Raw genomic sequence first — 27,836 nt, 5'->3', positions numbered from 1 at the left:
TGTATATTCTATACAAAAATTATATAAGTTTTATACACTTTTTCGGCTACTAAATATAAATAGTTTCTGGCGTGGGCTAAAAGGTGCTAATACCCCTAATTAATACTGAGGTATTATCACTTTTACCCGCCCCAGAAACTATTTACATCTGATAGCCGAAAAAGAGTATAAAACTTGTATAATTTTTGTATATAACATACAGAATGTGTGTGTGTGTGTGTGTGTGTGTGTGTGTGTGTATATATATATATATATATATATATATATATATATATATTATACACATTTTATATATTTTTCGGCTACTATTTTTACAGCGGCTATACAATGTCATTTTCCATTATTACGCGTACTTATTATAGGAGACGAGATTAGTGCTCTCACAAAGAAAACTTCATTCCAAGAATTCCAATCCGAGATTTCTAAGGGTAAAGGAACTTTGATTACTATACCGCACTTACTTTTTTCCTTGATCTTCGACAACCCTAACAAATCACTTGATGTTCTGCCCTTTGCTTTGCCCCGTGCTGTCTTCCTTCGGTTACCCCCACCCATTAGAAAATTAAATAGGCCGAAAAAAGTTGCAGTCAATTGCCTTTCCCGTTGTCATCAAATAAAAGACTATCATATACTTGCCGGCAAGTTACCCTCGCCTACCTGATAGTTTCTCGACAAGTTGATTTTCGAATTTCGGTAGCTAAAAAAATTTATCTTCTCTTTTTGAATAATTGAAGTCGACGTGGTGACCGATTCTAAGTGAAGTGTTGCTACTTATAGCCTGTTTGGTCGTGCTTCTAAAATCAGCTTATTTTGAAAAGTGTTTATAGGAAGGTATGGAGATCGAGAAATAAAATAGAAGGCTAGTAAGTAGTTGCGAGTGTATCCTTTTTTTACTTGTAGAATCAATAGTATTCTCATATTTTCTTACACTTCAACTTGTATTATTACCGGTTATTTCTTTTGCTACAGTTTCTTGTTATCCTATTATTGTTGGTATTGTTTCCTTTTCATGGTTTATACACTATTGCTTTTTTTTTTATAGGTAATTAACATTTTATTAATCACCAATAATCTTTACAATTCATAGCCTACTTTATAAACTCAGCAGCTATATCTATCAGATACTCAAAGAAGAAGATCTCAACCTACATACTATGTCTAATGAAACATAAAATGTTGAACTAAACTATTAATTCCTTTGGTAGATCTCACATTACATATGTAGGCTATTTCTCTAGCTATGCTATCAACACTTCTGCTTCTCTGTTGAAATATTCTCAGATTCCTTTCAATCCAAACACTATGTGTAACCTTTGCATATACCATTCGATACAATTGAGCTCCATAAGATCTGCCTTTAGCACTCTGTATCATCCATTATTGATGTTGCATCCAGGTATCTCGAACTACATCTTGTCTTTGCATCCAGTATAATACCTTCTGCCACACTGCCTTAGTAAATATGCATTCCACAAATAGATGGTCACTAGTTTCAGCATGAAGTTGACATAGAGAACATTTTGATTCCACAGTTACCCCCCATTTGATCAATCTATCTGCAGTTAACAGTCTCCCATGTAAATGTAGCCACATTGTGAATATGGATTTAGGTCTAGCTTTGTTTTGAAACATCATACACTTCCAGTTGACTCTAGGCCTATTCCCCAATAGCTGAAGGTAGAATTGACTCACCATGCTCTTGTTGATCTGCTGATTATGTTGTACCTGTTGTAGTATTATTCTGGCACTCAGAATCTGCCTGACCATCCAGCTTGCCTGTTGTGGGATTGCCATGTCTTCATGTCTCTTATCTTTGATGTAGAATGCATGAATCCACCTGATCCATAGTCTGTCTTGCTTACTTGCTACATCCCAACAGAGTCTTGCTATGGCTTCCCTGTCCCATATCTGTAGGTTAATCAAACCGAAGCCCCCAATTGAGTTAGGTGTACACATCCTACTCCAAGCCACCAGAGACTTTTTTGTAATGGTATTAATCCCAGACCAAATATAACTCCTGCAGTAGGCCTCTATCATCTTCATAACTTTTGCGGGCAAGTTGAATAGTTGTGACCAATAGGACTGGATACCAAATAGGACAGTTTGGACCAGTTGCACTCTACCTGCATATGAAAGCTTCTTTGCAGTCCATGAGGATATCCTTGCTGCAATCTTTTCTATCAGAGGGTACCATTGGATCAGAGAAAGTTTCTTGGTAGCAAGAGGAATGCCAAGATACTTAAATGGTAATTCTCCAGTTGTGTAGCCCAGCTTTTGAATAATCTCTAACCTGGTACTCTGTTGAACTCCTCCAAAATACACTGAGCTCTTCTTCAAATTTGCTTGTAAATCAGAAACTTGAGAGAAATGATTGAAACAATCATGCATATGAGAGATAGAGTTTAGATCTCCTCTAGCAAATAGCAAAAGATCATCTGCATAGCTTAGGTGAGTGATCCCTAACTTTGCACATCTGGGGTGGAACTTGAAACCGTTTACCTCCTTTAATTTGTTGTGACTTCTACTAAGGTACTCCATTACTATTGCAAACAGGAAAGGGGAAATAGGATCACCTTGTCTTAGGCCTTTGGCAGCATCAAATGGTGGGGTAGGCTCTCCATTGACCATGATAGTATAGTTGACAGTTGTTAGACACTCCATTATCCAGTTCACAAACCTTGCCAGGAATCCCATTTCAATCATAACTTGCTCCAAAAATCTCCATTCCATTGAATCATAAACTTTTTGAAGGTCAATCTTGATCATGCACCTAGCAAAAATATTTTTCCTTGTGTAACCTTTAACTAGCTCATGATCTAGTATAATGTTATCTGCTATCCTCCTTCCAGGTATGAATCCAACTTGAGCTTCACTTATCACTGATGCAATAACTTGCTGAATTCTGCCGGCTAAGACTTTAGAGATCAATTTATACAACATGGAGCAGCAAGCAATAGGCCTGTAGTCTCTTATTGTACTAGGATTAGCCAATTTAGGAACCAATGTGATAGAAGTATAATTCACAGCTTTATATAACTTCCCAGTACTGAAGAACTCTTTAATAGCTTGGTTAACTTCATCTTTTATAATCACCCATGCCTTCTTGAAAAAGTAAGCATTGTAGCCATCAAATCCTGGTGCTTTATCACTATCAATAACACACAATCCAGTATAAATCTCTTTGTCAGTAACTTCAGAACATAAAGCAATTTTCTGTTGTTGTGACAAAATTGGGCCATTTTTCATAATCACCTTATTTATGGCAGGAAGAGAATGGGCTGCTGATCCCATTAAAGACTTATAGAAATCCCACCACTTCTTGCTTTATGCTTTCTGGATGAGTAAGCTTATCTCTTGTGACTGACACAAGCTCATTTATTTATTTTCTCTAGCTTCTTTCCTTCATAACAGCTGCAAAATACTTTGTATTTGAATCACCCAGTTTGATCCACTTAGTTCTTGCTTTCTGCCTTAATACACTTTCTTCAATAAGAGACCATTTTTCTAAATTCTGCAACAACCTTTTCTCTTCTTCAATCAGAGAGTCATTGTATGCTATATTGATCTTCTGCTGCACCTCCTCTAAGCTTATTCTGGACTGCTCAATCTTCATAGTGATAGTTCTAAAGTGCTCAGTATTTAGAGTCCTGAACAAAGGTCTTAGTTCCTTCAATTTTACCAGATGTTCTTCATTTTTCCCATAGTATAGATTGGTTCCATACTCTTTCTACAATGGATATAAAGCTGTCATGATCTGCCCACACATTAAAGAATCTGAAAGGTGTTTTACCAGGTTTAGGAGCTGAATGAAGAGTAATCACCATTGGACTATGATCAGATATGTATGGCAATCCATACTCAGTGACCACATGACCCCATTGCATCATCCACTCATAATTACCAAAGGCTCTGTCAATTCTGCTGCTGATCCTTTCTGCATCAGATTGCTTGTTAGACCAAGTGTAGTAATCACCTGTCCATGCTAGTTCATTCAAATTCAGAGTAGTTACACAATCAACAAAGTCCTGCACTTCTGTGTAAGTAATAGGATTGCCCATCATCCTATCATTTGTATATAGCACTGCATTGAAGTCCCCAGATAATAACCATGGTTTTTTGATTCCTGCTGCAATACTCTTTAAACCACTCCATAGCTGCTTCCTTTGTTCTACAGTATTTTATCCATATATAGCTGTAATTGTACAATCAACTATCCCCATCCTATCTTGTACCATACAGTGTATAAATTGAGCTGCAACACTTAGGATAGTAACATTGTATCACTGAGGATCCCAGGAAAACCATATCCTCCCATTTGAGGCATCTTGATAGTTGGTAGCATAGCTCCACCCTGGGATTATTTTTGTTATAATTCTGCTATCATTATGTTCCTTAACTCTTGTTTCCACTATAACTGCTAAGTTTATTCTTTGTCTACTAATGTATTTTTTCAGCTCTTTTTGCTTATACCTCTTATTCACCCCCCTAATATTCCAAAATAGCCACTTCATCAGTATGTCATTCTGGCTCTCCCCTTATCAGGGGGTACATTGCTAGTACACCATGAACCCTTGTTCAGTAGCTCAAAAGAATTCCTCATAGTAATAGCTGATAAAGCTGGAAAGTTTACCATATCCAGCTCAATCTTGTCCTCTATAGCTTTGCCTTTGTCCATTGTTCTTTCCACTATACACTGCTGTTGGGAGGGAGTTTGCATAGTATTCTGATGGACATTTGGCTGATCCTTCATTTGCTGTATTTTCTCAATGTCTGCATCTCCTACTTGACCAGGCTTCTGTGTTACAAACTGTTGTAAGCTAGTCTCCTCTGCTTGCTTAGTTTGATTAAAAACTTCTTTTATTGGTCCTTTTTATCTCCATTCCATGGTGACTTTCTTTGTTTCTCTTGCCTTGCTGCTTATCTTGTTGCTTATATTGTTGTTGTTCTACACCACATCTGTGACCAACCACTAAACATTTCTGACAAAATTCAGGTTTCCAGTCATACCTAACTGCCTGTATAAATGTCCTTCCATTAGGATCCATGACTGTTATCTCTGAAGGCAATTCTCTTGTAATGTTCACTTCTATCATCATCCTTGCAAAGGATACTCTCAATTTCTTTGCAGTACGCTCATCTGCATAGATTGGATTGCCAATTGCACTAGCCACTCTACTCAAAGAGTCATGGCCCCAGCAATTCATAGGAAGGTTAGGAAATTGAACCCATAGAGGAATTTCAGTGGGGAACTCCTCGTTGAAATTAAACTCTGGTGTCCATGGTTTCAATATGATAGGTCTATTGTTAAAGGTGTACGGTCCAGAATAGAAAATTTCTTTCATGTCTTCAGTAGTTTGAAATAGAGCCGTCAATATGGGCTTGGCCCGTTGGGCCAGCCCAGCCCAGCCCGTGATTTAGCAAGGCTGGGCTAGAATTTTTGGAGCCCATTTAAAAACGAGGCTTTTAAGCCCGACCTGTGTAAGCCCGTGGCCCGTGAAGCTTGACTCAGGCTGGGCTGGGCCGGCCCGTGGGCTTAATAAAAATACGTATTTAAAAATAACAAGAAGAGTATCCCAAGCTTAAAGCTTATTAAGCTCATCATATTAAAAGATCAAACTCTTAAAACATTAATTAGTTTTAAAAATTTAATTATTCTTACTATTTAACTAATTAATATTGCATACGAATTGTAGATGTAGAAGAAAGTGAAGATGTTAAGACAACCTTCTTACAAGCGGATTCAAATGTGTTTGATCAAGATGTTGTGTTAGATATCCCATAAGCGTCATGGGCGTTCTCGTGAATAGTTTGTTTTGAGTTTTGACTTTTAGTGAATGAAATATAGTCTTGTCTTTTACCTTTTTTGTGTTTATTGTGATATATTAGAACCGTATAGAAATTTATTAAGTTTGTGAAAATTTTCCAATAAGATTTTTTTAACTTTCAAATATTTATCTTTTTTTAGTTTAGAACTTAAAGAAAAAATATAAAATTATATTTTAAAAATGATGGGCCGGCCCGTGGGGGCCCGTAGCTCACATAGGGCTGGGGTGGGCTGATCATTATAAGGCCCATCAAAATGGTGGGCTAGCCTAGCCCAGCCCGTCAATTGCTAAGCCCACATGGGCTGGGCTGGGCTAGCCCAGCCCCGCCCATATTGACAGCTCTAGTTTGAAATTTGATGATATAGTACCTTTCCTCATGTAAATATAGGTCTGGTTCAACCATATTCACCCAATTAATCCCAATGAACCTCCTCATAGCATTGTATCCTGGAGATTCCCCAATTATGTATGCTATTATTGCACTCTTCCATTTCTCTGTTTCCAGATCTACCTCCTTTTTGTCTAATTGAACCACTACTTGGCCATCTATGAGTTGTGGGGGTATGTAAGTCAGAGACATACCATTTTCAACTGCTCGATTCCTCTGAAATAGATTTGTCCATGCTTTCTCTTGTTTATTAGCTGCTTCCTTAGGTTGATTATTCTACATTATCTCCCCTTCACTAGCTGCATGTACCGATTTCACTGTTCCATTGGCTGAGCTAGCAGCTTCCTTGCTTGCATGCTGAATCTGTACCTCTACTGAGCTGCTAGTTGTCTCCGGAGTACTCAGATCAAGTTTCTTCTTCACTTTCGAACCCATCGACAAAGATTCAGCTTCACCGCTTGCTCCTTGTACTGCCTCTGGTGTAGCTTCTTTGTTCTGCAAATTTTCTTCAGCTTGAATTTGAGCTCCCACAGAGCTACCATAGATAGCTATGGGGATCTTCCTGGGCCTTCCTCGTCCACGTCCGCGTACCTTACCTCTACCATTCGCCATGGAAACCACCAGCAGCGCACGTTAACTATCGTGCGCCGAGAGCATGAGCGAAGAGCAACTAGCCTGTCATTTTACACTATTGTTTTCATTTCAACTAATGATGTGACTATGCTTCTCCTGGGTTGAGGGTCTATCGGAAATAATTTCTCTACCTTCACGAGGTAGGGATAATGCAGGGTACACATTGACCTCCCCAGGCTTCACTTGTTGTTGCTTTTTCTCAAAAGTACTTTTTTGGCGAGAAGCAATTTATGTTTGGCCAATCAATTTGAAAATCACTTTTGAGTAGCAATTAGCAGTTTGATCAAGCTTTCAAAAAATATTTTTGCTTCTACTTAAAAACACTTTTTTCGGTCTAAAAATTTGGCTAAACAACTTTACTTTAATATAAAAAAATATTTCGCCATAATGATACTTGGCCAAACAGGCTATTAACCAAGTGTTATCACCAAAAAGTTAACAAAGAAAGTCTTAAAATTGCATACAACAGAAGTTAATTATGTCTACCATTTTTCACACATTATAATTTGAAACACTTTTTTAATAATAAAATATAGTATTTGGAACATTTTATTTAGTTTTGAGAATTACGCAGTCATGATGTCTTTAAACTTCCATCTCACTCTTATTTCATGACATGTCTTTTAGAACAAAAAATTCCATCTCACGTGCTCAAGCAAAATATTTTCCGTCATACTAAATACACTTATTTAAGCCAAAAAAAAAAAAAAAAAAAAAAAAAAAATCGAACAAATTAAAATGCAATAGGAGGTATATTAAAAGTTCTCATTTCATACTTCATTGACCAATCCTTTCTAATTCACGTTTTCTTCAAAGAACTTTTCTTGTAATTTCTTACCTAACGATTTAGAAAATATCAGATCGCCATCTAATTTAATGACATTCCTAACAAAACAAAAGGCACAGCTATAAATTTGCCCAAAATATGAATTAATTTCAACGTATACCCTACATATATATGATTATCCTGACTCGTGATCAGTGCCCTCTTATTTCTCTTTCAAAAAACGAGGAAAGGTCATGATGAGATGGTGACTATTATTCCTTAGATCGTTTTTTATGGTCCGAGGCGATCCGGGTTCGGTTATTTCAAAATCCAATCGAGTTCTTGCATGTGTTGCGGCTAACTCTTCCTTATTCGAGCAGATTAAGGCTCGTTAGTATGATGATCCGCACTTACTTGTTCTTTGAGAGACGGTACTACGAGATAGTGCAACGAGGTGAATATTGGTGAGGATGGTGTTCTGAGGCTCTAGCTAGGGTCGTTTATATGTTCTAATGTCAATGGCCTAAGGGAGTTGATCCTGGAGGGGCTCACTGTCCGTGTTATTTTTGCTTAGCATCAATCATGCTATTAGTCGATATTTGCGCAAGTTGATCTGAATATCATAATTATCAAAAAAATATTGAAGTTTGTTCTTTATTCTTTTTATAATATTTTTTTAAAGATTCCCCTACTCTGGTTCAAGAAAAATAGACTGGCAAAGACAAAATTTTACATGAAGTCAAATGTATGAACTGTAAGATTGAATCTTTAGCAGACAAACTGATGTATAATGCATAATTTATGGGTAAAATTGTAGTATTTTATTATTGGCCCTTTGACTTGATTGGCTAATTTCAATCTCAATTCTCATGATAGTTATTTAAACATTTATTAAGCATTTAGTTCCTATCCTCCAAGATGTTGGGCAAAATAGTCAAACATTTTCCCTTTTTTATATAATTCACTCGGTATCTGAAACGTTAGAGAAATGGTAAAGTTGATATTCAGTCTTCGTGTGACATATATGACACATGTTTGAGCCTTTGGTGACAAGTTTTATTTAATATTGATTTGGTGTGGTTACCTCTTTACCTTACTTCTTTCTTTCATCTTACCATTTTTATGTTATTAAATAATCCTATTTTTATTGTATTTTCTATATAGTAATTCTACCATTTATCATATTGTTTCTTCATAATATTGCAAGTTTATTCTTCATATTGCTGGTGTATGACATTATGAAATGACAACAAACAATACAATTTATCCAAATAATTACAATATAATCCAATATGATATATTATAAAACGACATGTAACAACCATCCAAACAAGTTGTAATCAAATAAGTAACATGCCAAATAAAGACAAGACCAAAAAGGATTAAAAAAATACATTAGCTTACATCCAACTCTAATCTCCGATAATAAAGGGAGTTAATTCATACTTTAATAGATCGCGAAATCTATCTTGTAATTAACTAAGTAAGAAGTGTTTAACTTATTCAAACGCAGATTGATTAAATATTAAGTAAATAGGATTATTATATCAAGCTCTATTACTGAGTGTACACCTGTGTACTTGGTGGCCTAAACAAATCACTTTTTAAAATAAAAAGTATTTGTATTATTATTTGCAAATTAAACTAATTAGTCCACGTGTCCCAACCAACTTAAGCCCTAGAGAAATTTAGTTTCCATTAGTCTATCGTTTTTTCAAATTATTGGTACCGGCTTAGAGTGAGAACCCAGTCCATAGCTTTACTTATCAGTTGCCTTGACCTAGGCCTCACATCGATCGTTCTGTCCACTGAACTCATCAATCAACCTTGACCTTGACTTTACTCCAACTCTATCTATTATTGCGCTATTTATCAGTGAGTGGTATTATTAGACTGATCTTTTGATGGGAGATGTTCTTTATTTTAGATAATGAAAGCATTCCATTACTACCAATCTAAAGAAATACGATCTCTCTGAAATATACGGTTTATGCCGGAAAGGTACAAAGTTAGACTAATTTGCAAACATTGGGCAATTTACTTATACCTACTATTTCGTTTAATCATGAGTATATCCTCCAAATATTATCGAAATAAAAATGATAAACCAATTACTCTTCCTACCTCATTTATGTAGTACTATATTATTATTTGAAGAATTAAATAAGCTTTTAACAATACCTTGTTTTTAAATGGAATAAGCTTATTTAATTGTTAAAGAAACCAGAATTTCTTTTTCAATTAACCTTGTTTTTCAGCTTCTTTCAAAAATTAAAAAAAAAAAAAATCTTTTTCGGTCAGTTTTTTCAGAAACATTACATTTATGCAAAAACTGAAAGAAGAATTTTGGACAACATTTTTTTTTATAACAAACGCCCCCTTAATTAATAGCATAAGGTTTTTAATATGACCAAAAGCAGATACAATAAATACTCATCATTTAGTGCTAAAAATAGAATATATCAAAAATAACAACCGAGATCTCTCTGTTGCTGAAGTTCTCATTGGCTCTGCACTTTTTTCCCACTACCCCCCCCCCCAACCCCATAACCCCCCCCCCCCCATACTTCTTCTTCTTCCTCCTACTACCACCACCTCACCACCACCATATCCATTTTCTAGGTACCTTCTTTTTTGGCTAAAAAAACAAAAGCAAAAAGCGAATTTTTTCAGCGTATAGCTTTTAGTGTACTCTGTTTGTTTGCTATTTGTCATCTTCTTGTCCCAATATTCTCTTATATGTAGTGGTGTATATCACTGTTATTCTTATCCTTTCTTCACATAGCTCACTTTCAATTCTTACCTATAGTTCTATCATGTTTATATATTCTTGAATTTTTGCCTTTTAGTGGGTCTTTTCCAGTTAATAATTTTTTATTTTATTTTAATGAAATATTTTATTTTGGTATAATGATGACATGAGTTGAGCTTAAAATGAAAAAGTGAGGATTCGTATAGCGGACCTTAACTTGTTTAGGACTGAAGCGTAGTTTTATTGTTGTTTGTTTGGTTTTGTAGATGCTTTCCTATATGAAAAATCTGAGCTTTTGGGGTTTCTGTTCTTGAATTTTCTTGTAAATTTTTATGCAAAGAGCATATCAAGTTGAAATTTTCTTTCTTGGATGGAATTGAGAATGGCTTTGGTCAGGATTTAAAGTTGGTAGGTGCCACTTGATTATATGAACATATTTTTAAATAATTTCTTTATATTTTCTATAATCTGGATCTGCCTATTGTTGCTTGTTCTGAGCTGCATACAGTGTAATCTTGTTATTTTTCTTTAATTTTCTTTGGTTTTCCTAATGAAAATGATTTTCTTTTTTGGTATTTGAAGGGAGAAATCTTAAATGAAGCGATATGGACAATGAGGATTCATACAGCCGATCCCAATTTGCATGCGATTGAGGTGCAATAGTGGTTGTTGTTTTGAAGGAGAAAGTAAAGGGAAAAGGAGAAAAGTATGGATCATAGAAGTCATCAGCAGCAACAGATGACTTCTGGCTTAACTCGATATCGATCCGCGCCAAGTTCTTATTTTTCCAGCCTATTAAGTAGTAATAATCCTGCTGCTGTTGCTGGTGGAGGTGAGAATTGTGGTTATGCAAGAGATGATTTTGATCAGTTGCTCAATTCTCGTGCTTCGAATACTGATATAAAGCAAGTTTTCGATAGATTTGTTGCTAATATTGATCCCCAAGATATGAATTCGAAAGGCCTAATTGGTGATACTCAGCAAAATCACATGAGTAATATGAATGTTAGATCAGAAGTTGTAGCTCCCACGAAACTAGAACATGAGCAAAGCCAAGCGCAACAGAGTCAGAATTCGCAGTTTGTTGCAGCAGTGAAACAAGAAACTCAGCAAAATAGTGATTATTCTTTGGCTTCACAGATGAATTATCAAACTCAAGCTCAACAAAATGACAATTCGGACCTTACTTCAGCCATGGATAATTTTGCCAGATTTTTGGGTGCGGCAGATTCAAATCGTTTGAACCAGACGAAAATGGATGGTGGATTTGGTGCTGGTAGTAGTAATTCAAATCTTACTCGTTTTAACAGTTCGCCTGCTGGATTCTTTGCACAATTTGATATTGAAAATGGTAAGCATTGTCTTGCTTCAACATTTTTGGTAGTGATTTTTATTCATTATCATGACTAGTGGTATAAGTTCAGATGAAGGGAATGCTTTTAGTTTATGTGGAGATTCATTTTATAAGTCATTTATACATCTAATTGTTCGTTTCGAATCTTGCATTATCTGGACTGAACCAAGATTCTATTTTTATTAAGCTATGCTTCTAAGTTTTAATTCTAATCTTCCTAGAAAATAAATTTACATGCATATACATATCATAGTCATTGGAGATAGCTAAATTAGTTATGAATCTAAGTAGAAGTTTGTGGTCATTTCCATCGTTTTGATCTGATATTAGAGTTTGAGTTTGTTACTAAAACTATTTCAGCAATTGACAGAATATGGTGCAATGAGAGGCATAGGGGGTTATGGAGCTGGTGGTAATGCTGCTGCCGAAGCATCATTTCCAACTCCAAACAGGTTTAGTAGTCAAACGGCTCTCCAATCCGGACAACCGCCTTCTTCGGGGTTGTTAGCTCCAATCTCTGATTTTGGAGCTAGAAGCATAGAAGAGGGCCGAGCAGGCGATGAAAGTTTTGGTAAAGGCCATAAAAATGATGAGAGTTACATGACAGGTTTCCCCATCCCTTCTTGGGATGATTCACAAATGTTGACCGATGATTTCCTACAAGTACCAGAAGATAATGAGGCCGAGCCGTTCTCCAATGTAAATGCATCTGATAATCAGGTACTTTTTTCATCACATTCATCGTTCTTTTACCACTGTATTGAAATGAAACAGGCGTAAATATTGCGGATTCATATGGGCTATGGCCTACCTAGTTTGTTTGGGATTGAGTAGTTGTAGTAGTAATTGTTGTTGTTCTTGAAGTTTTTTTTTACGCCTGAGTAATCTCATGTGTACATGGTTTTGGTAATCAGAATAGTGAAGGTCGAACTCGCCCTCCCACACTCTTGTCTCATTTGAGTTTACCTCAAACCTCAGCGGAGTTATCCGCCATGGAGAAGCTCTTGCAAGATTCAGTGCCTTGTAAAGTCAGAGCAAAGAGAGGCTGTGCCACTCACCCTCGTAGCATTGCCGAAAGGGTACATATCTCACAGCTGAAAAAATCTACTTTTTGATTCAAATTCAGATCACAAATCATGCAATATTTGAAGTTAACTCAAGTTGTTCTATCCTCCAAAGATGGGTTAAGCATGTACTGATTTAATTGTTACTAATCATAGGTAAGACGAACTCGAATAAGCGAAAGGATGAGGAAGCTGCAAGAGCTTGTTCCTAACATGGACAAGGTAATCTTAACTTACAATTTTACTCAAAATATGATGCAGTGGAAATTTAGGTTCTCTTATTCCTTAAAAAGGGCAGCCCGGTGCACTAAGCTTCCGCTATGCGCGGGGTGGGAAGGGCCGGACCACAAGGGTTTATAGTACGCAGTCTTACCCTGCACTTCTGCAAGGTTCTCTTATTCCTTCTTTTTTATTTTTTTTTTTCATTTTAAATTTCTTTGCAGCAAACAAACACAGCAGATATGTTGGACTTCGCAGCTGACTACATTAAAGAACTAGAGACACAAGTAAAGGTATATCTCAAAAGGAATCACAATGAGCAACACAAAGGGATTCCTTCAATTCACATTTCTGACTTCAACAGTTCAACTCAATGTACGATGACTCCATTTTCTTGAATTTTTTTTCAGGCACTATCTGAAAGGCGTTCGAAGTGTACATGCTCGAATAAATAGAAGACCACATTCAAAAATGATAAGGTAGGGCATTGTTGTGCACATTCTAGTGGGATAAAAAAGATTGACAATGAAATAGCAAGCAGATAGGTAGATTCTCTTTTGGTACTTAAAAAAGAAGAGAATAGGCTGTCATTTTTGGTGTGTAAAGATAGATGCATATTCATCTGTTGTAACATAATATCCTAACTGTATATAAATTTCCATTGTCATTTTTTCTTGACCTGAAGGTAAGCGTTGGCTTAACTGGTAAAATCGCTGCCGTGTGACCAGGAGGTCACGGGTTCGAGCTGTAGAAATAGCCTCTTGCAGAAATGTACGGTAAGGCTGCGTACAATAAACCCTTGTGGTCCGGCCGAGCTTAGTGCACTGAGCTGCCCTTTAATTTTTATTGACCTTTTGTGTTTCTGTGAAAGGAATAGAATGTTAGGACTGGATCAACTGCTTTTGTGGACTATTTTAGTTAAAAGGTTGTTAGGTCTTTTTTGTTATGATGCGTAAATATGTGTGTTTCCATCCAGAAAGTCTAATAACTCTTTTTAGATAAAAAGGAAGCACAACATCTTTAAATTTAGTAGACCCCCTTCTGTTATCCTTGCAGTTTTTGTATACCTGATAGGGGTGTACATGGACCGGGTTGGTTATAGTTTTTATCAAAACCAAACCAAACCAATTATATGAGTTTGGATTGGTTCGGTTTTGTCGGGTTTTTCGGGTTTTTTGTTACTTACATACAATTTGGATCTTACTTTGTTAAATATCCGATAAGTAAATATCTATTTAGTGAAAATATATAAAAGAATTGACAAACATATTATTGATTAAAATATTCTTAATGGGAGAGTTCTATTAGTAACACATAATAATTATTTTTTTAGTCGTCTGACAATAATTTTTTGTTGATATACACTTTCAGGTTAACCGAATTTACTAATTAAAAAATCAATATGATACCTAAATATTAATAACCACTTCACATTCGAAAAAGATATAAGAATTTAATAAATCTTAACATATGATATGAATATGGAAGAACAAAGAGATAGACGCATTTCAGTAACACTTGATAAGCAAGTGATCATACAACCCATTATTTAAGTCAATAAATATGGAGCACTGCATGTTCTATAAAAATTTATATTCCGCAAGAGATCCCAAATATTTCTAGACATTTTTCTAAAGAATTTTTTTATTATAAAATCTTAAAAATATATATAAAAATTATATATTTATATGTCGGATTGGTTCGGGTTTTTTTACTCAATACCAAATTAAGTCGGGTTTTTTAATCGGTTTGGTTTGACTTTTCGGTTTGATGCGGTTTTTCGGTTCGTCTTGTACACCCCTAATACCTGACTAGCAAACTATCCATACTGTATTTGTTCCGCTTCGTTTTATATGACACTATTACTATTCGAGTTCTCTAAATATTTAAAGATTTTTTTAGTTGCAAACTTTTGAATTAAGCCATATTAATGATTAGGTGGCTAATAAGTAGTGTTTCCATGCTATTTCATTAAATGTTCAAGGGAAATTTGAAGTTTCGAAAAGTATTCAAAAGGGGTTGTTACATGTAGTTAATGTTAGTAATTGCATAGAGTATGCTAATACATAAGGTATAAATTGTTGTCTCCTTTCTTTCCAAAGAAAGTGACATGTTCCTAAAATCTATTTTCAAAATAATTCAGCTTATATTGTAAAAGATGGGAAGTTTTAGCCAGTCAGTGTAGTCTTGTTGATCCATTAATTCTAACAAGTTACTTTTCATCCTTTTCAAATTAAGAACTTATTTGATGTAGTTCTTGAATATATAAAAAATTTATATCAGAAGCAAGATATTTAATGTTGGACTTCATATTAGAAAAGATATTAGTTTGGGGCTATGGTATGCAATAAGACATTCTTAGCACGTAGTGGTTAATAAAGTGGATTAAGAACTATGAGGTATTAGATTCAAATTCCAGCGGAGGCAACCATACTAGATGATTTTTCATATCTGTCAAGCTTTGGTGGACATAGTTATCCGGTACCTGTTGCTGGTGAGAAGTAGCAGGTATCCCATGGATTTAGTCGAGGTGTGTGCAAGTTGGCCCGTACATCATAGTTATAAAAATAATATTATCTGACACCTATACTGATGAGAGATGTAGATATTTCGTGGAATTGATTGAAGTCTCGCAAATTGGCCCGGACACTACGATTACTTAGAAAAAAACATTCTTAGATCCAATATTAGAATATGGTGGAAGTGGTCCAAAGTAGTTAGAAAGTGAGAGTCATGTCATGGATGATCTCATCCTCCAACCATTTTAACCCCAAAAAGAACTTGACAGCACTTTCTAGTTTCTACTATTTGAGGGGCTTGGTTAGTTAGTACATTACCAGAATGACCATCTTTACACATTTTGTGATGGGGTTGGGTGGGACTAAGGGTAGGGGCAATATTTAGTGTGGGGACCTACTTTACCATTTGCATAAAATAGACCCCTACTCCTTTTAAGATAGAGAGAACTTGATGCTGGTATTTTCTCAACCATAGAAAACTTCTCAGCAAAGGTTTCTGTCGCAATAGACCTGTCAAATGGGTCGGATTGACCCACGAACCAGCCCACATAACCCACTAAAATTGATCTTTTAATTGGTCTATGACCCACGAAACCCTAACCGGACCAACCCATTAATTTAAGGGCTGGGCTATAATATTTTGACCCATTGAACCGGAGTGGACCCGAACCGGTAGCTGACCCACAGGTCAACCGGTCCAGACAAGCTCACATATATATTCAGATAAGTGGTAAAAAATTGAATCCAAACATTGAAGAAAGAATATAGCACCAGACATTATGAGGCGTCTTGTCGAAATAGTCGAATTCCATATGGCTTAGACTATTAGTTATAGAAATAGTCGAATTCCATATGCTTTTCATATTTTAATGTTAATAAAATATGAATTTCCTTTCATTTTTATTCCAATTGGCTTCAAGGACATGTAGTAATTTCAAGTTCGTATATATGTAAGAGCTCGAAATTTTTATCATTTATTAGTTTTTAACTTTTTTTAAATTAGATTGGATTCGGCCCATTAGGGCGCGAGCTTAAGGGGGTAGAAATGGCGTGGGATAGCCACTATTTAAGGTGGTATTTATTTTTTATCCAGCAATTCTAATGTTGAGCAAAAATAGCCACTACCCTATTAAAATTAATATGAAAAGACAATTGTACCCTTTCCTCCATTGCTTTTCTTCCCAAACCCTTGCTTCTCTCAACGTCAGTAGCCTTGGCAAGGACCTCGAAGAACTTCTCACCCTATCTCGCCTGGCCGTGATGTTCAAGGATAGTGATAATTATCATTGGAGAGATTAGATCTTCTCGTGTGCGGACTACTAAGAAATATATAAATAATTGCAATTAGTTTTGCTCATACAGACAAGCAACTAAATCGTCATCACTTGTATTTTCATCAGACTAGTAATGAAAAGGTTATGTAGATTTGTCTTATCAATGTTGCATCCAAGCCAAATCTGACATCAATCTTATATGTAAATTGCAATTTTTTTTTTTTTTTTTTTTGTGAAAAGATACAAATAACGTTTGGTTTTCTGCTATGTTATGGATCCTGAACTTACAGTTACAAGTTCAAAAGTTAAGGACAATTGATCCCGAACTTCGAGTTCCAAGTTCAAAAGTTAAGGCCACTTGGTAATGAACTTAGAATTACAAGTTCAAAAGTTAAGGACACTTGGTCCTGAACTTAGACTAACAAGCTCAAAAGTTAAGGACAATAGGTGCAGAACTTACAGTTACAAGTTCAAAAGTTAAGGACAATAGGTCCTTGACTTTGATTTCCAAGTTCAAAAGTTAAGGACAGACAGTCCTTAACTTACAGTTACACGTTTAAAAGTTAAGGACAAGCAGTCCTTAACTTACAGTTACAAGTTCAAAAGTTAAGGACAATAGGTCCTTAACTTTGATTTCCAAGTTCAAAAGTTAAGGACAGACAGTCCTTAACTTACAGTTACACGTTCAAAAGTTAAGGACAAGCAGTACTTAACTTACAGTTACAAGTTCAAAAGTTAAGGACGCTTGGTCTTGAAGTTTGAGTTCCAAGTCCAAAAGTTAGGACATGTAGCCTTGAAGTACTGAACTTAGAGTTCCAAGTTCAAAAGTTAAGGACATGTAGTCCTGAACTTAGAGTTACAGGTTAAAAAGTTAAGGACATGTAGTCCTGAAGTCCTGAACTTAGAGTTCCAAGTTCAAAGGTTAAGGACATATAGTCCTGAAGTCCTGAAGTTAAGGACATGAGCAGAAGGGTATTTTCGTCTGGGCAGTTAAAGTTTATTAAAGCAGTGGCTAAAGACTAAAGATATTTTAAACGGTGGCTTAAAAGTAAATACATGTGTTATTAGTGGCCAACCGTGCACTTCCCCACCATTATGGTCGAGCTGTGGGCTCCTTATTGTGGAAAATAATACTATTGTTGATTTCTATGGTAAGTTGTAATATTTGAGCACTTGAGGTGTAAATTGTGGTATTTTGTCATATTTGAGCACTTGAGGTGTAACTTGTGAAATGTTGTGATATTTGAGCACTTGTAATGCCCCTGTTGATGCATATTTACTTTTGGGACTAGGAGGCGGCACCTCAGGAGATCTCCCTGTCTTGCATATTTACTTTTGGGACTACGAGGCGGTACCTCGGGTGTAACGACCCGATCGATCGTTTTGAGTTCTAGCGCTCCGTTCAACAGCCTGAGGCCGTGAGCAGCTTCATTTCAGGTATTGTGACTTGTGCGCGTGGCCGGAATTGAATTTCGGGAAGTCCAGAGTTGATTTGGAAAGAGAATTCTCATTTCGGAAGCTTAAAGTTGAAAGAATGAACTAGGATGGGATTCTTGAGTAAACGACCTCGGAATCGGGATCTGAAGGTTCCAGTAGGTTCGTATGATGATTTCGGACTTGGGCGTATGCCCGGTGCGGGTTTTGGATAACCCAAGAGTGTTTTGGCGCCCATTGTGGAAGTTAGCATTTTTGAAGAAATTTCTTAAGTTTGGCTTGAAGTGTATTTCAGTGTTATCAATGTCCGTTTGAGATTCCGAGTCTGAGAATAGCTCCGTATGGTGATTCTGGAGTTGGGAGCGCAATCGGAAGTGAATTTGGAGGTCCGTAGGTCATTTTGGAGCCATTTGGCTAAAGATAGAAATTTGAAGGTTTTGAGAAGTTTGACCGAGGGTAGGTCCGTAATGTCGAATATGACTTGTGCGCAAAATTTGAGGTCAATCGGACGTGATTTGATAGGTTTAAACATCGGAAATAGAAGTTTGAAATTTTGAAGTTCATTAAGTTTGGATTGGAGGTCGAATCATGATTTTAGCGTTGTTTGATGCGATTTGAGGCCTCGAGCAAGTTCGTAATGTGTCTTAGGATTGGTTGGTATGTTTGGTTGGGGTCCCGGGGGCCTCAGATGGATTTCGGGGGGTTAACGGATCGAAATTGGGATTTTTGGACAACTGAAGGATCTGGTTGCTGGTATTTTCGCTTCTGCGGTGGGTTAACCGCAGAAGCGGAAAGGGAGCCGCAGAAGAGATTTTTGGTCAAAGGCTTGAGGATCGCAGATGCGGTCAAGGTTCCGCAGAAGCGAGACCGCATCTGCAGAAAGGTGGTCGCAGAAGCGGAAGTGCGCGGCTTGGAGTGGACCGCAGATGCGGTCAGAGTTCCGCAGAAGCGGGACCGCATCTGCGGAAGGCATATCGCAGGAGCGAAAGAGGGCGGCCTAAGGAGGACCACAAATGCGGCATTTTAACCGCACCTGCGGAACCGCAGAAGCGGTCAAGGGACCGCAGGTGTGGAAACAGCTGAGGCAGTGAGGTCTTTTAAAATTCGGGGTTAGGTTCATTTCAACCCCATTTTCTTCCATTGGAGTTGATGGGGAGCAGCTTTGAGGTTCCATTTTCGTCACTCATTATGAGGTAAGTAATTTATGCTAGCTTTGAGTTAAATACAAAGTTTATACATGGATTTAGGCAAGGAAATTATGGAAAAATTTAGGTTTTGGTGGAAAACCTAGAAATTGGCATTTCTTCAAATTTGACCACGATATTGAGTAAGGAATTTAGTGAAAATTATATATTTGAGTTCCTAAGGTCATGGGTAATCTTTATCTTCGAAAAATTTCGGATTCCGGGCACGTGGGCCCGAGGGCGTTTTGGTTAAGTTTTCGATCGGAGTTAGGAATTGCTATAAATTAAATTGTAATGAACAATTGAGCATATGGATTTGCGTAACCGTTGGCTAGTTTTGGAGCGTGGTGCATCAATTGGAGTCTTCGGAAAGGCGTGGAATGCCGGTTATGGATCTTCGGAGCAAGGTGAGTCCCCTTTCTAACCTTGTGAGAGGGAAATGTTCCCATAGGTGAATTAATCGGATATTTGCTCCTATTTGTGGGGGCTACGTACGCACGAGGTGACGAGAGTTCGTGTGTAGCTACTATTATGCTATTGTCCGGGTAGTCTAGGACCCAAAATCATGCTTAACTTTGAATATTTGTAACCTTATAAATAGTTGAAATGCTTAAACCACCTCAAAATAGTAAATGAATTCCTAACAAGATGTAAACCTCCTTTTCTTAAATTGTTAAAAGAGAATTAGCTTTTCTTTGAATAATTGCCCCATGTTGGCTCCTCGATTGAGTGTCTCTATGTGTTTATTTTGGAACGGGCCGAACGCCTCGGCAGATTAAATAGATGCATCTATAGGCGCGCCGTCGACCCTCGGCAAGTGCACAGTTTATTTCTGTTGGATCGGGCCGTCGCCTCGGCATGATGTGCGCATGCTTGTATTGCTTCCTTGAGCTTAATTGCGTTATTATTGCCTCTTCATGGCTTGAAGTTATTTGGATAATTACGAAAAGAAATCTTGAAAATTTTCTATAAAAGAATTATTTGTTTACTTGTTTCCTTCTATTTGGACTAAGATCATGTTTGTAGAAATCCATAACTTAATGTATAACTGACCTCACTATTGGACCATTAGTAAGTGTCGAAGTCGACCATCTCGTCTCTACTTCTTCGAGGTTAGGCGGGATACTCATTGAGTACACGTTGTTTTTTTACTCATACTGCACTTCTGTGCATTTTTGTTGCACAGGTATATGTAACTCTTCTGGCCTACAGGGCGTAGCAGCACGGATGATTTGGGGGCTAGGTGAGTTGCATTATTCGAGGCGGCCCGCAGCTAGAATAGCCCTTTTCAGTACATTGTATTTATTTCCTGTCCATTGTATTCCGGACGGATGTCGTATTTTATTTCCTTATCAGTAGATGCTCATGCACTTGTGACACCGGGTTCTGGGATGGTTGTAAGATTGTTAAATATCTACTTGGTTAAAGACATTATTCTTATTTCAATGAATTCCACTACTTGTTGTCTAAATGTATAAAAGGAACGATTCCCTTAAGTTTAAAACAAGGAGTTTCTAGTTATTGGTTGTTGGCTTGCCTGACAATGGTGTCCGGCGCCATCACGATCCTTAGTGGATTTTGGGTCGTGACAACATGGTATCATAGCACTAGGTTCCTAGGGTCTCACGAGTCATGAGCAAGTCTAGTAGAGTCTCGCGGATCGGTACGGAGACGTCTGTACTTATCCTCGAGAGGCTGCAGGACTGTTAGGAGTACTTCCCTTCTTGATTCCTTATAGTGCGATTTGATCCTTGGAGGCGTATGCCTTTAATTCCTTCCTACTCAATCTTACGCGACGCAAAGCGCTTGTTATAAATCGAGAATTGAGGAATTGTAACGGTACTATAGATGTGGTGCGGGATGTTTCTCCCGGTGTAGTTGATTTGATTATTATCGTCGCCTTATGGAAGGATATTTTAATGTTTCAGCTCAGTAACGGTACTTCTGAGGGCTTTGGGGATAGGCACAAGTTACCATGATGCCTATGAATGACTGTCCCGCAGTAGTGATATGATGGTAGGATGTTTGCCCACGTGTCGGGGCAGTGAATGACTTGAAGGGAGGTTTACTCAGTGCTTAATCAAGAGATTCAGTATTTTATTCCCGGCAGGGGAAAGGCAAGCGGACTAAGGATGGTCAGATGTGGGCTAGTGGAAGTAATGAGACTTGGTATTTGCAAGCGTGGTGGAGTTTTCTTCTATGATGGGGTGTCGTTGTCCTAATTGAACGTACTAAGTTTGTCGGTGTTATGATCTGCTACAATTCGCCTTTGGGGCAAGATATTGTGATAGTATTGGAGATACAACTGTTAGATATCGCAGGGTGCAGAGGTTCAGGATTGAATTAGTATTTCTAATGTTGACGGTTCGATAAAGATGACCTTCGGAAGGGTTTAAAGTTAGCGGCAATTTGTTAGAACATATTTTAATGATGCAATTAATATGCATGTGCAGGAGTTCAAAGAAGTAAAAAGGAAATATTGGAACGGCTATGTCGAACAAGGAAGGAAATCATTCAGAAGGGAAGCTGCCTGAAATACTTACGATGTACAAGGAAAGAAATAGTACTACATCAGCAAATCAGGATTAGCTCCATGATTTTGGGAAATCAAATCTGCCATAATGGAATAAAGATTCAACGCAATCTGTGATTGACGAGTCAGATCAAATCACTGAAGAACTATTAAAGCTAGAAGGCGGTCAAGATTGGAAGGTCCAACAATCAAGGAAGAATCCTGTCAAACCCGTTATCTGCCGAAGGAAAAGGTCTGAAGAGAAGCAACGGATAGTTCTTTATTCTTGGAAAGAATCAACTCTTTCCAAGGATCAAAACCCTTGCAAGCCTTCACCATTGATCCTTGTATAAATTCACAGTGTAACTCTATCCTTAGTATACTTTGATCAAACCAAAATAACTCTCTTCATTCTACTGTAAACAAGCATAGTATCCTATATAGATCTGCTGTGTAACAAGTCAGGGATAGAAAGAGGGCATACAACTGGTGAGGCATTGTATCAAACGAGTGCTAGAGAAACTGAGCGACATACATAAAATCTGTACTCGAAAGAAAACTTATTCACTTGAAGAGTAATCCCTTGCAACCCAAGGGGACTGGATTAGGATTCACATTGAATCCGAACCAGTATAAAAATTCCTGGTGTCTTTAAATTTTTGCATTTACTTTCTGCTTATTACCTCGAATTACTATCTCTGCAAGATTGTCATATTTAGTCGACTACTTAAGTTTTAAGTCAACTTGTTAACGATTAACTTTAATTATCTACAATTCATCCCCCCCCCCCCTCTTGTACTTTCTATTGGTATCAGAGCAATGCTCACACTTTTGTTTTCTGCTTAACAGCTTGTGAGAAAAAGATCATGGCAAATCAGGTTATCATAGGAGCTCTCTTTCAGGAAGGAACTTCACAAGTAAGGCCACCTTACTTCAATGGACAACATTTTTCCCACTGGAAAATTCGAATGGAAATCTTCACCAAGGCATACGACGTCAAGGTGTGGAGAGTTATCAAGAAGGGAAACTATCCACTGCCTGTCAGCACTCCAGCACTCGCTGATCCTGATGACATAGACTCATACACAAAAGAACAACTGGAAGTTGTCCAAATAAATCACAAGGCAAGAAATCTGCTTCACAATGCGATAAGTGGTGAAGAATATGAGAAAATATTTAGCTGTGATACAGCCAAAGCGATGTGGGACAAACTTGAGGTTACCTACGAAGGTACCGGCAAAGTAAAGGAAACTCACATCAATATGCTAGTTCACGACTATGAACTGTTCTCAATGAAGGAAGGAGAATCCATCGAAGAAATGTTTGCCAGGTTCAGTAAGATAATCAGCGACTTGAAAGCTTTTGGCAAACCTTACACCAATGGCGATCAAGTTAGGAAAATTCTCAGAAGTCTACCAACCACTTGGCAGACCAAAGTGGTCACCCTGGAATCTCAAGATCTTAACAAGTTATCATATGATGAACTTCGAGGAGAGCTCATTGCTTTTGAAAGAACACACCTGAAAAAGACAAATCAAGAGGAGAAAAAGAAAAGTGTTGCATTCAAAACTACTACTGAAGCGGCTGAAAATGAAATTGATGATCCTGAAGCCCTACAAGAAGAAATTGCTATGATGTCTAGAAACATGGATGGACTGATGAGAAGATATAGAAATACAAAGAAAGGGAGATTTCCACCAAGAAGATCTAGACAATACAATCAACAAGATACGAATGATGGAAAATGCTACGAATGTGGAAAATTTGGACACATCCAAGCGGAGTGTCCAGAACTGAAAAGGAAGATCTCTAGAGGATTAAACAAAAACAAATCATTTGGAAGCTGGAGCGATGAGGATGACTCAGACCGTGAAGAAATAGCAAATCTTTGCTTCATGACAATCCTAGAAAATGAGATCAACAAAACTTCAGGATGCTGGACAGATGAAGATGATTCAGACGATGAAAACTGTTTTATGGCAAGAGGAGAAACTAGCGAGGTAAGATCTTATGACTGTGATAGATATAATGAATTGCAGGACATTCTTGATTCCACCTTAAAAGAGTCTCAAAAAATGATGAATAAGCTTAAGAGACTCACTATGGAAATCAAAGACTGGAAACTCAAACATGAAGTATGTGAAATTGAAAAGGACGTACTTCAAGAAGAGTTTGAGGAATTGCAAATGCAACTTAACAGCTTGCGCAAATCCACCAGTCACAGTTCTGTTAGGTCAAACCAGATGACTTACAAGTCAACTGGAAAGGAACCAATCAGAACTAAATCGACCAGTCGGTCGGACTAGTCGACTAACAAGTCAACTGGAACAGAATCAGCTAATCTCATGATAGCTAGTTCCAATGCTTATGAAAGACCTGAAAACAGGTCTGCGGCTAAATGTCACTACTGTAACAAAAGTGGGGATAAATATTCTGGTTGTCAATTTCATAAACATCATATGTCTGGATGGGTTTGGAAACCAAAAAACTCTGAACCCAGTAACACTAACTCTCCGGGACCCAAGAAAGCTTGGGTACCTAAAAGAAAGTAATTATTATGTATTGCAGGAACACCATAGAATAAGTCGCAAAGGAAAATGGTACCTAGATAGTGCGTGTTCCAGTCACATGACAGGTGTCAAAAATCTTTTTAAGGAGGTTACAAAGATTGATGGAGGAAGCGTCAAATTTGGAGATGATTCAAGAGGCAAAATAGTTGGAACTGGAACTATTCCTTTTAACAACAACTGTGACATTACTGAGGTATATCTTGTTGATGGACTAAACTACAACCTCCTCAGTATAAGTCAACTCTGTGACTCAGGATATGAGGTAAAGTTTAAGAGAACAGGCTGTGCCATAGAAGACGAATCAGGTAAAATAATTCTTCCTGGAAAAAGGTACGGAAATGTTTACATACTTAATGGATTTGAAAATATAGATGGTCACATTTGCCTAACTTCTATATCTGATGATCCCTGGTTGTGGCACAGAAGACTAGGACATGCCAGCATGCATTTGATTGAAAAATTATCCAAGCATGATTTAGTTATTGGCTTACCCAAACTGAATTTCTCTAGAACTCATATTTGTGATGCATCTCAGATGGGTAAGCAAACTAGAAACTCTTTCAAAAACAAAGACATAGTGTCTACTTCAAAACCGTTGCAATTACTTCATATGGACTTATTTGGACCTACTAGAACTGCTAGCATAGGAGGCAAGAAATATGCTTTTGTTATTGTTGATGACTTTTCACGTTTTACTTGGGTAATTTTCTTATCTCATAAAGATGAAGCCTTAAGAAATTTTGAAGTTTTCTGCAAGAGGATTGAAAGAGAAAAGGGCTATCTGATCTCAAAAATCCAAAGCGACCATGGAGGCGAGTTTGAAAGTAAAGCATTTGAAGATTTCTGTAACGATCAAGGTTACACTCACAATTTCTCAGCACCCCGCTCACCACAGCAGAATGGAGTTGTGGAAAGGAAGAACAGAACACTTCAAGACATGGCAAGAACCATGTTATTAGAACATTCACTCCCAAATCATTTCCGGGCTGAAGGTGTGAGTACTGCGTGTCACATTCTCAACCGTTGTCTCACAAGGCCTATTCTGAAAAAGACTCCCTATGAACTCTGGAAAAGTAAACTTCCAAATATCAGTTACTTTCATCCATTTGGAAGCAAGTGTTTCATTCATAACAATGGTAAGGATAATCTTGGAAAATTTGATTATGAAGGTATCTTCCTTGGTTATTCATTAAATAGCAGATCTTTCAGAGTCTTTAATAAACGTACTTTATGCGTAGAAGAATCTGTTCATGTTATATTCGATGAAAATAATCCCTTGGTCGAGAAAGGCATTAATGCAGGTGACGAAGATCAAACTCAAGAAGTTCAGGACAAAGGAAAATTACAGGAGTCAACTAATCCTGCAGAAGTGGTTGAGTCGACTGAACAAATTAGCAATAACACTCCGGAACAATGTACGGAGTCAACTACAAGCACTGTTCGACTAAATGAATGGAGAAATGAAACTGAATATCCACAGAAATATATCATAGGAGATCCAAACGAAGGAATGAAAACCAGGGCTGCCCTTAAAAAGAAAGCAAACATTGCTTTGATCTCTCAAATAGAGCCGAAAAAAGTAGAGGGAAGCTTTGAAGGATTCAAGCTGGGTGAAAGCCATGCAAGAAGAACTAGATCAATTCAGCAAGAATCAAGTATGGAAGCTGATACCCTGACCTGAAAATGTATCCGTCATTGGAACAAAATGGGTGTTCAGGAACAAACTAAACGAAGAAGGACAAGTCATAAGGAACAAAGCCAGATTAGTTGCTCAAGGCTACTCACAACAAGAAGGATTCGACTATGATGAAACCTTTGCCCCAGTAGCTCGATTAGAGTCTATACGAATCTTGTTAGCTTACGCATCATTTAAGGGATTCAGACTGTTTCAAATGGATGTCAAAAGCGCTTTTCTGAATGGATTCATCGAAGAGGAAGTTTTTGTGAAACAACCCCCAGGCTTTGAAGACTCAAAATTCCCTTATCATGTGTACAAGCTTACTAAGGCCCTATACGGACTGAAACAGGCTCCACGTGCTTGGTATGACAGGTTAAGTACCTTCCTTGTTGATCATGGGTTCACCAGAGGTAAAATTGATACTACTCTATTCATTAAACGATCAACAGAAGGTAATCTTATCATTCAAATTTATGTTGATGACATTATCTTTGGTAGTGCTAACTCTCTTATGTGCAAGGAATTTGCAAACCTCATGCAAAGCGAATTCGAAATGAGCATGATGGGTGAACTCATATTTTTCCTTGGGCTTCAAATTCATCAATCTGAAGAAGGAACCTTCATCTGTCAAACTAAATATACAAAGGAGCTGATCCAAAAATTTGGCATGAGCAATGCAAAATCAATTGGCACTCCTATGAGTCCGGCTACAAATTTGGATAAGGACGAACAGGGTACTCCAGTTGATGAAACAAAATACAGAGGAATGATTGGATCACTACTGTATCTGACCGCAAGTCGACCAGATATTATGTTCAGCGTTTGTAAATGTGCCAGGTTTCAGTCGGCTCCTAAGGAGTCACATCTAACTGCTGTAAAAAAGAATTATTCGATATCTTATTGGCACAGTATCTTATGGATTATGGTATCCTCGCTCTAACTCGTTTAAATTAGAAGGTTTCTCAGATACAGATTTAGCAGGTGATAAAGAAGACCGGAAAAGCACGAGTGGCACTTGTCAATTACTAGGAAAGGCTTTAATATCCTGGAACAGTAAAAAGCAAGCATCAGTCGCCTTGTCCACGACTGAAGCTGAGTACATTGCCATTGGTCAATGCTGTGCAAAACTCTTGTGGATGTCACATCAATTGGGTGACTATGAACTTTCCTTCAAACCTATACAAATCTTTTGTGATAATTCTAGTGCAATTTGTCTCTCTAAAAATCCTATGCATCATTCTAGAGCAAAGCATATAGAAATGAAACATCATTTTATTAGAGATCATGTTCTTAAAGGTGACATAGAATTAGCTTTTGTGGCACTTCTGCCCATTAGGATATTTTACTATGTTGGGAGATTTTTTTTGAGAAAATTACTTGGCATCATTTGTTTTTCAAAAAACTCTTAGGACCAAAGTATTATTTTTCAAAAACTTGTCATAATACTCCTTTTCAGTGCATTAATTACGCAGCGGTTTTTTCCCTCACCGTAAAGGCAAACCTCCCGCGCCTCCTGAGCAAGTAGATTTAGTCTGATTCTGAGGGTTTCCCTCAGTACTTCCTCCCTCCTGCCTCTTCCACTCCAAAGAAATCGAAGTTCGATTTCTCTGCCTCACTCGATTCCGACCTAAATTTCTGGGACACCCCAAATAGGGATTTCTTTT

At 37.4% G+C, this 27,836-nt stretch overlaps 2 protein-coding genes across 4 annotated transcripts; one reads left to right on the top strand and one right to left on the bottom strand.

The window, feature by feature from the left end:
• LOC109235864 lies at positions 3,389–4,342 on the bottom strand. Its single transcript, XM_019402112.1, has 3 exons — positions 4,285–4,342; positions 3,822–4,168; positions 3,389–3,727 (listed from the first exon to the last, which is right to left on the bottom strand). Exons 1-3 carry the CDS (start codon positions 4,340–4,342, stop codon positions 3,389–3,391), a joined length of 744 nt encoding a protein of 247 aa, XP_019257657.1.
• On the top strand, positions 10,166–13,947 carry LOC109235255 (transcription factor bHLH122-like). 3 transcript variants are annotated; one of them, XM_019401298.1, is made up of 8 exons: positions 10,272–10,772; positions 10,947–11,715; positions 12,089–12,438; positions 12,633–12,797; positions 12,939–13,004; positions 13,226–13,294; positions 13,412–13,480; positions 13,687–13,947. In XM_019401298.1, the coding sequence occupies exons 2-7, from the start codon at positions 11,073–11,075 to the stop codon at positions 13,454–13,456; spliced, it is 1,338 nt and encodes a 445-aa protein (XP_019256843.1). In that variant the 5' UTR covers positions 10,272–10,772; positions 10,947–11,072; the 3' UTR covers positions 13,457–13,480; positions 13,687–13,947. The 3 variants fall into 3 exon arrangements, with proteins under 3 accessions (XP_019256842.1, XP_019256843.1, XP_019256841.1); XM_019401297.1 differs by lacking the exons at positions 10,272–10,772; positions 13,687–13,947 and adding an exon at positions 10,166–10,234 and having other exon boundaries at positions 13,412–13,685; XM_019401296.1 differs by lacking the exon at positions 13,687–13,947 and having other exon boundaries at positions 10,273–10,772; positions 13,412–13,685.

The sequence above is a fragment of the Nicotiana attenuata genome, chromosome 12, assembly GCF_001879085.1.
Source record: "Nicotiana attenuata strain UT chromosome 12, NIATTr2, whole genome shotgun sequence".
Taxonomy (NCBI): Eukaryota; Viridiplantae; Streptophyta; class Magnoliopsida; order Solanales; family Solanaceae; genus Nicotiana; species Nicotiana attenuata.
Note: the sequence above shows the minus strand (reverse complement) of the source record. Positions and strands in the feature narration are given on the sequence as shown.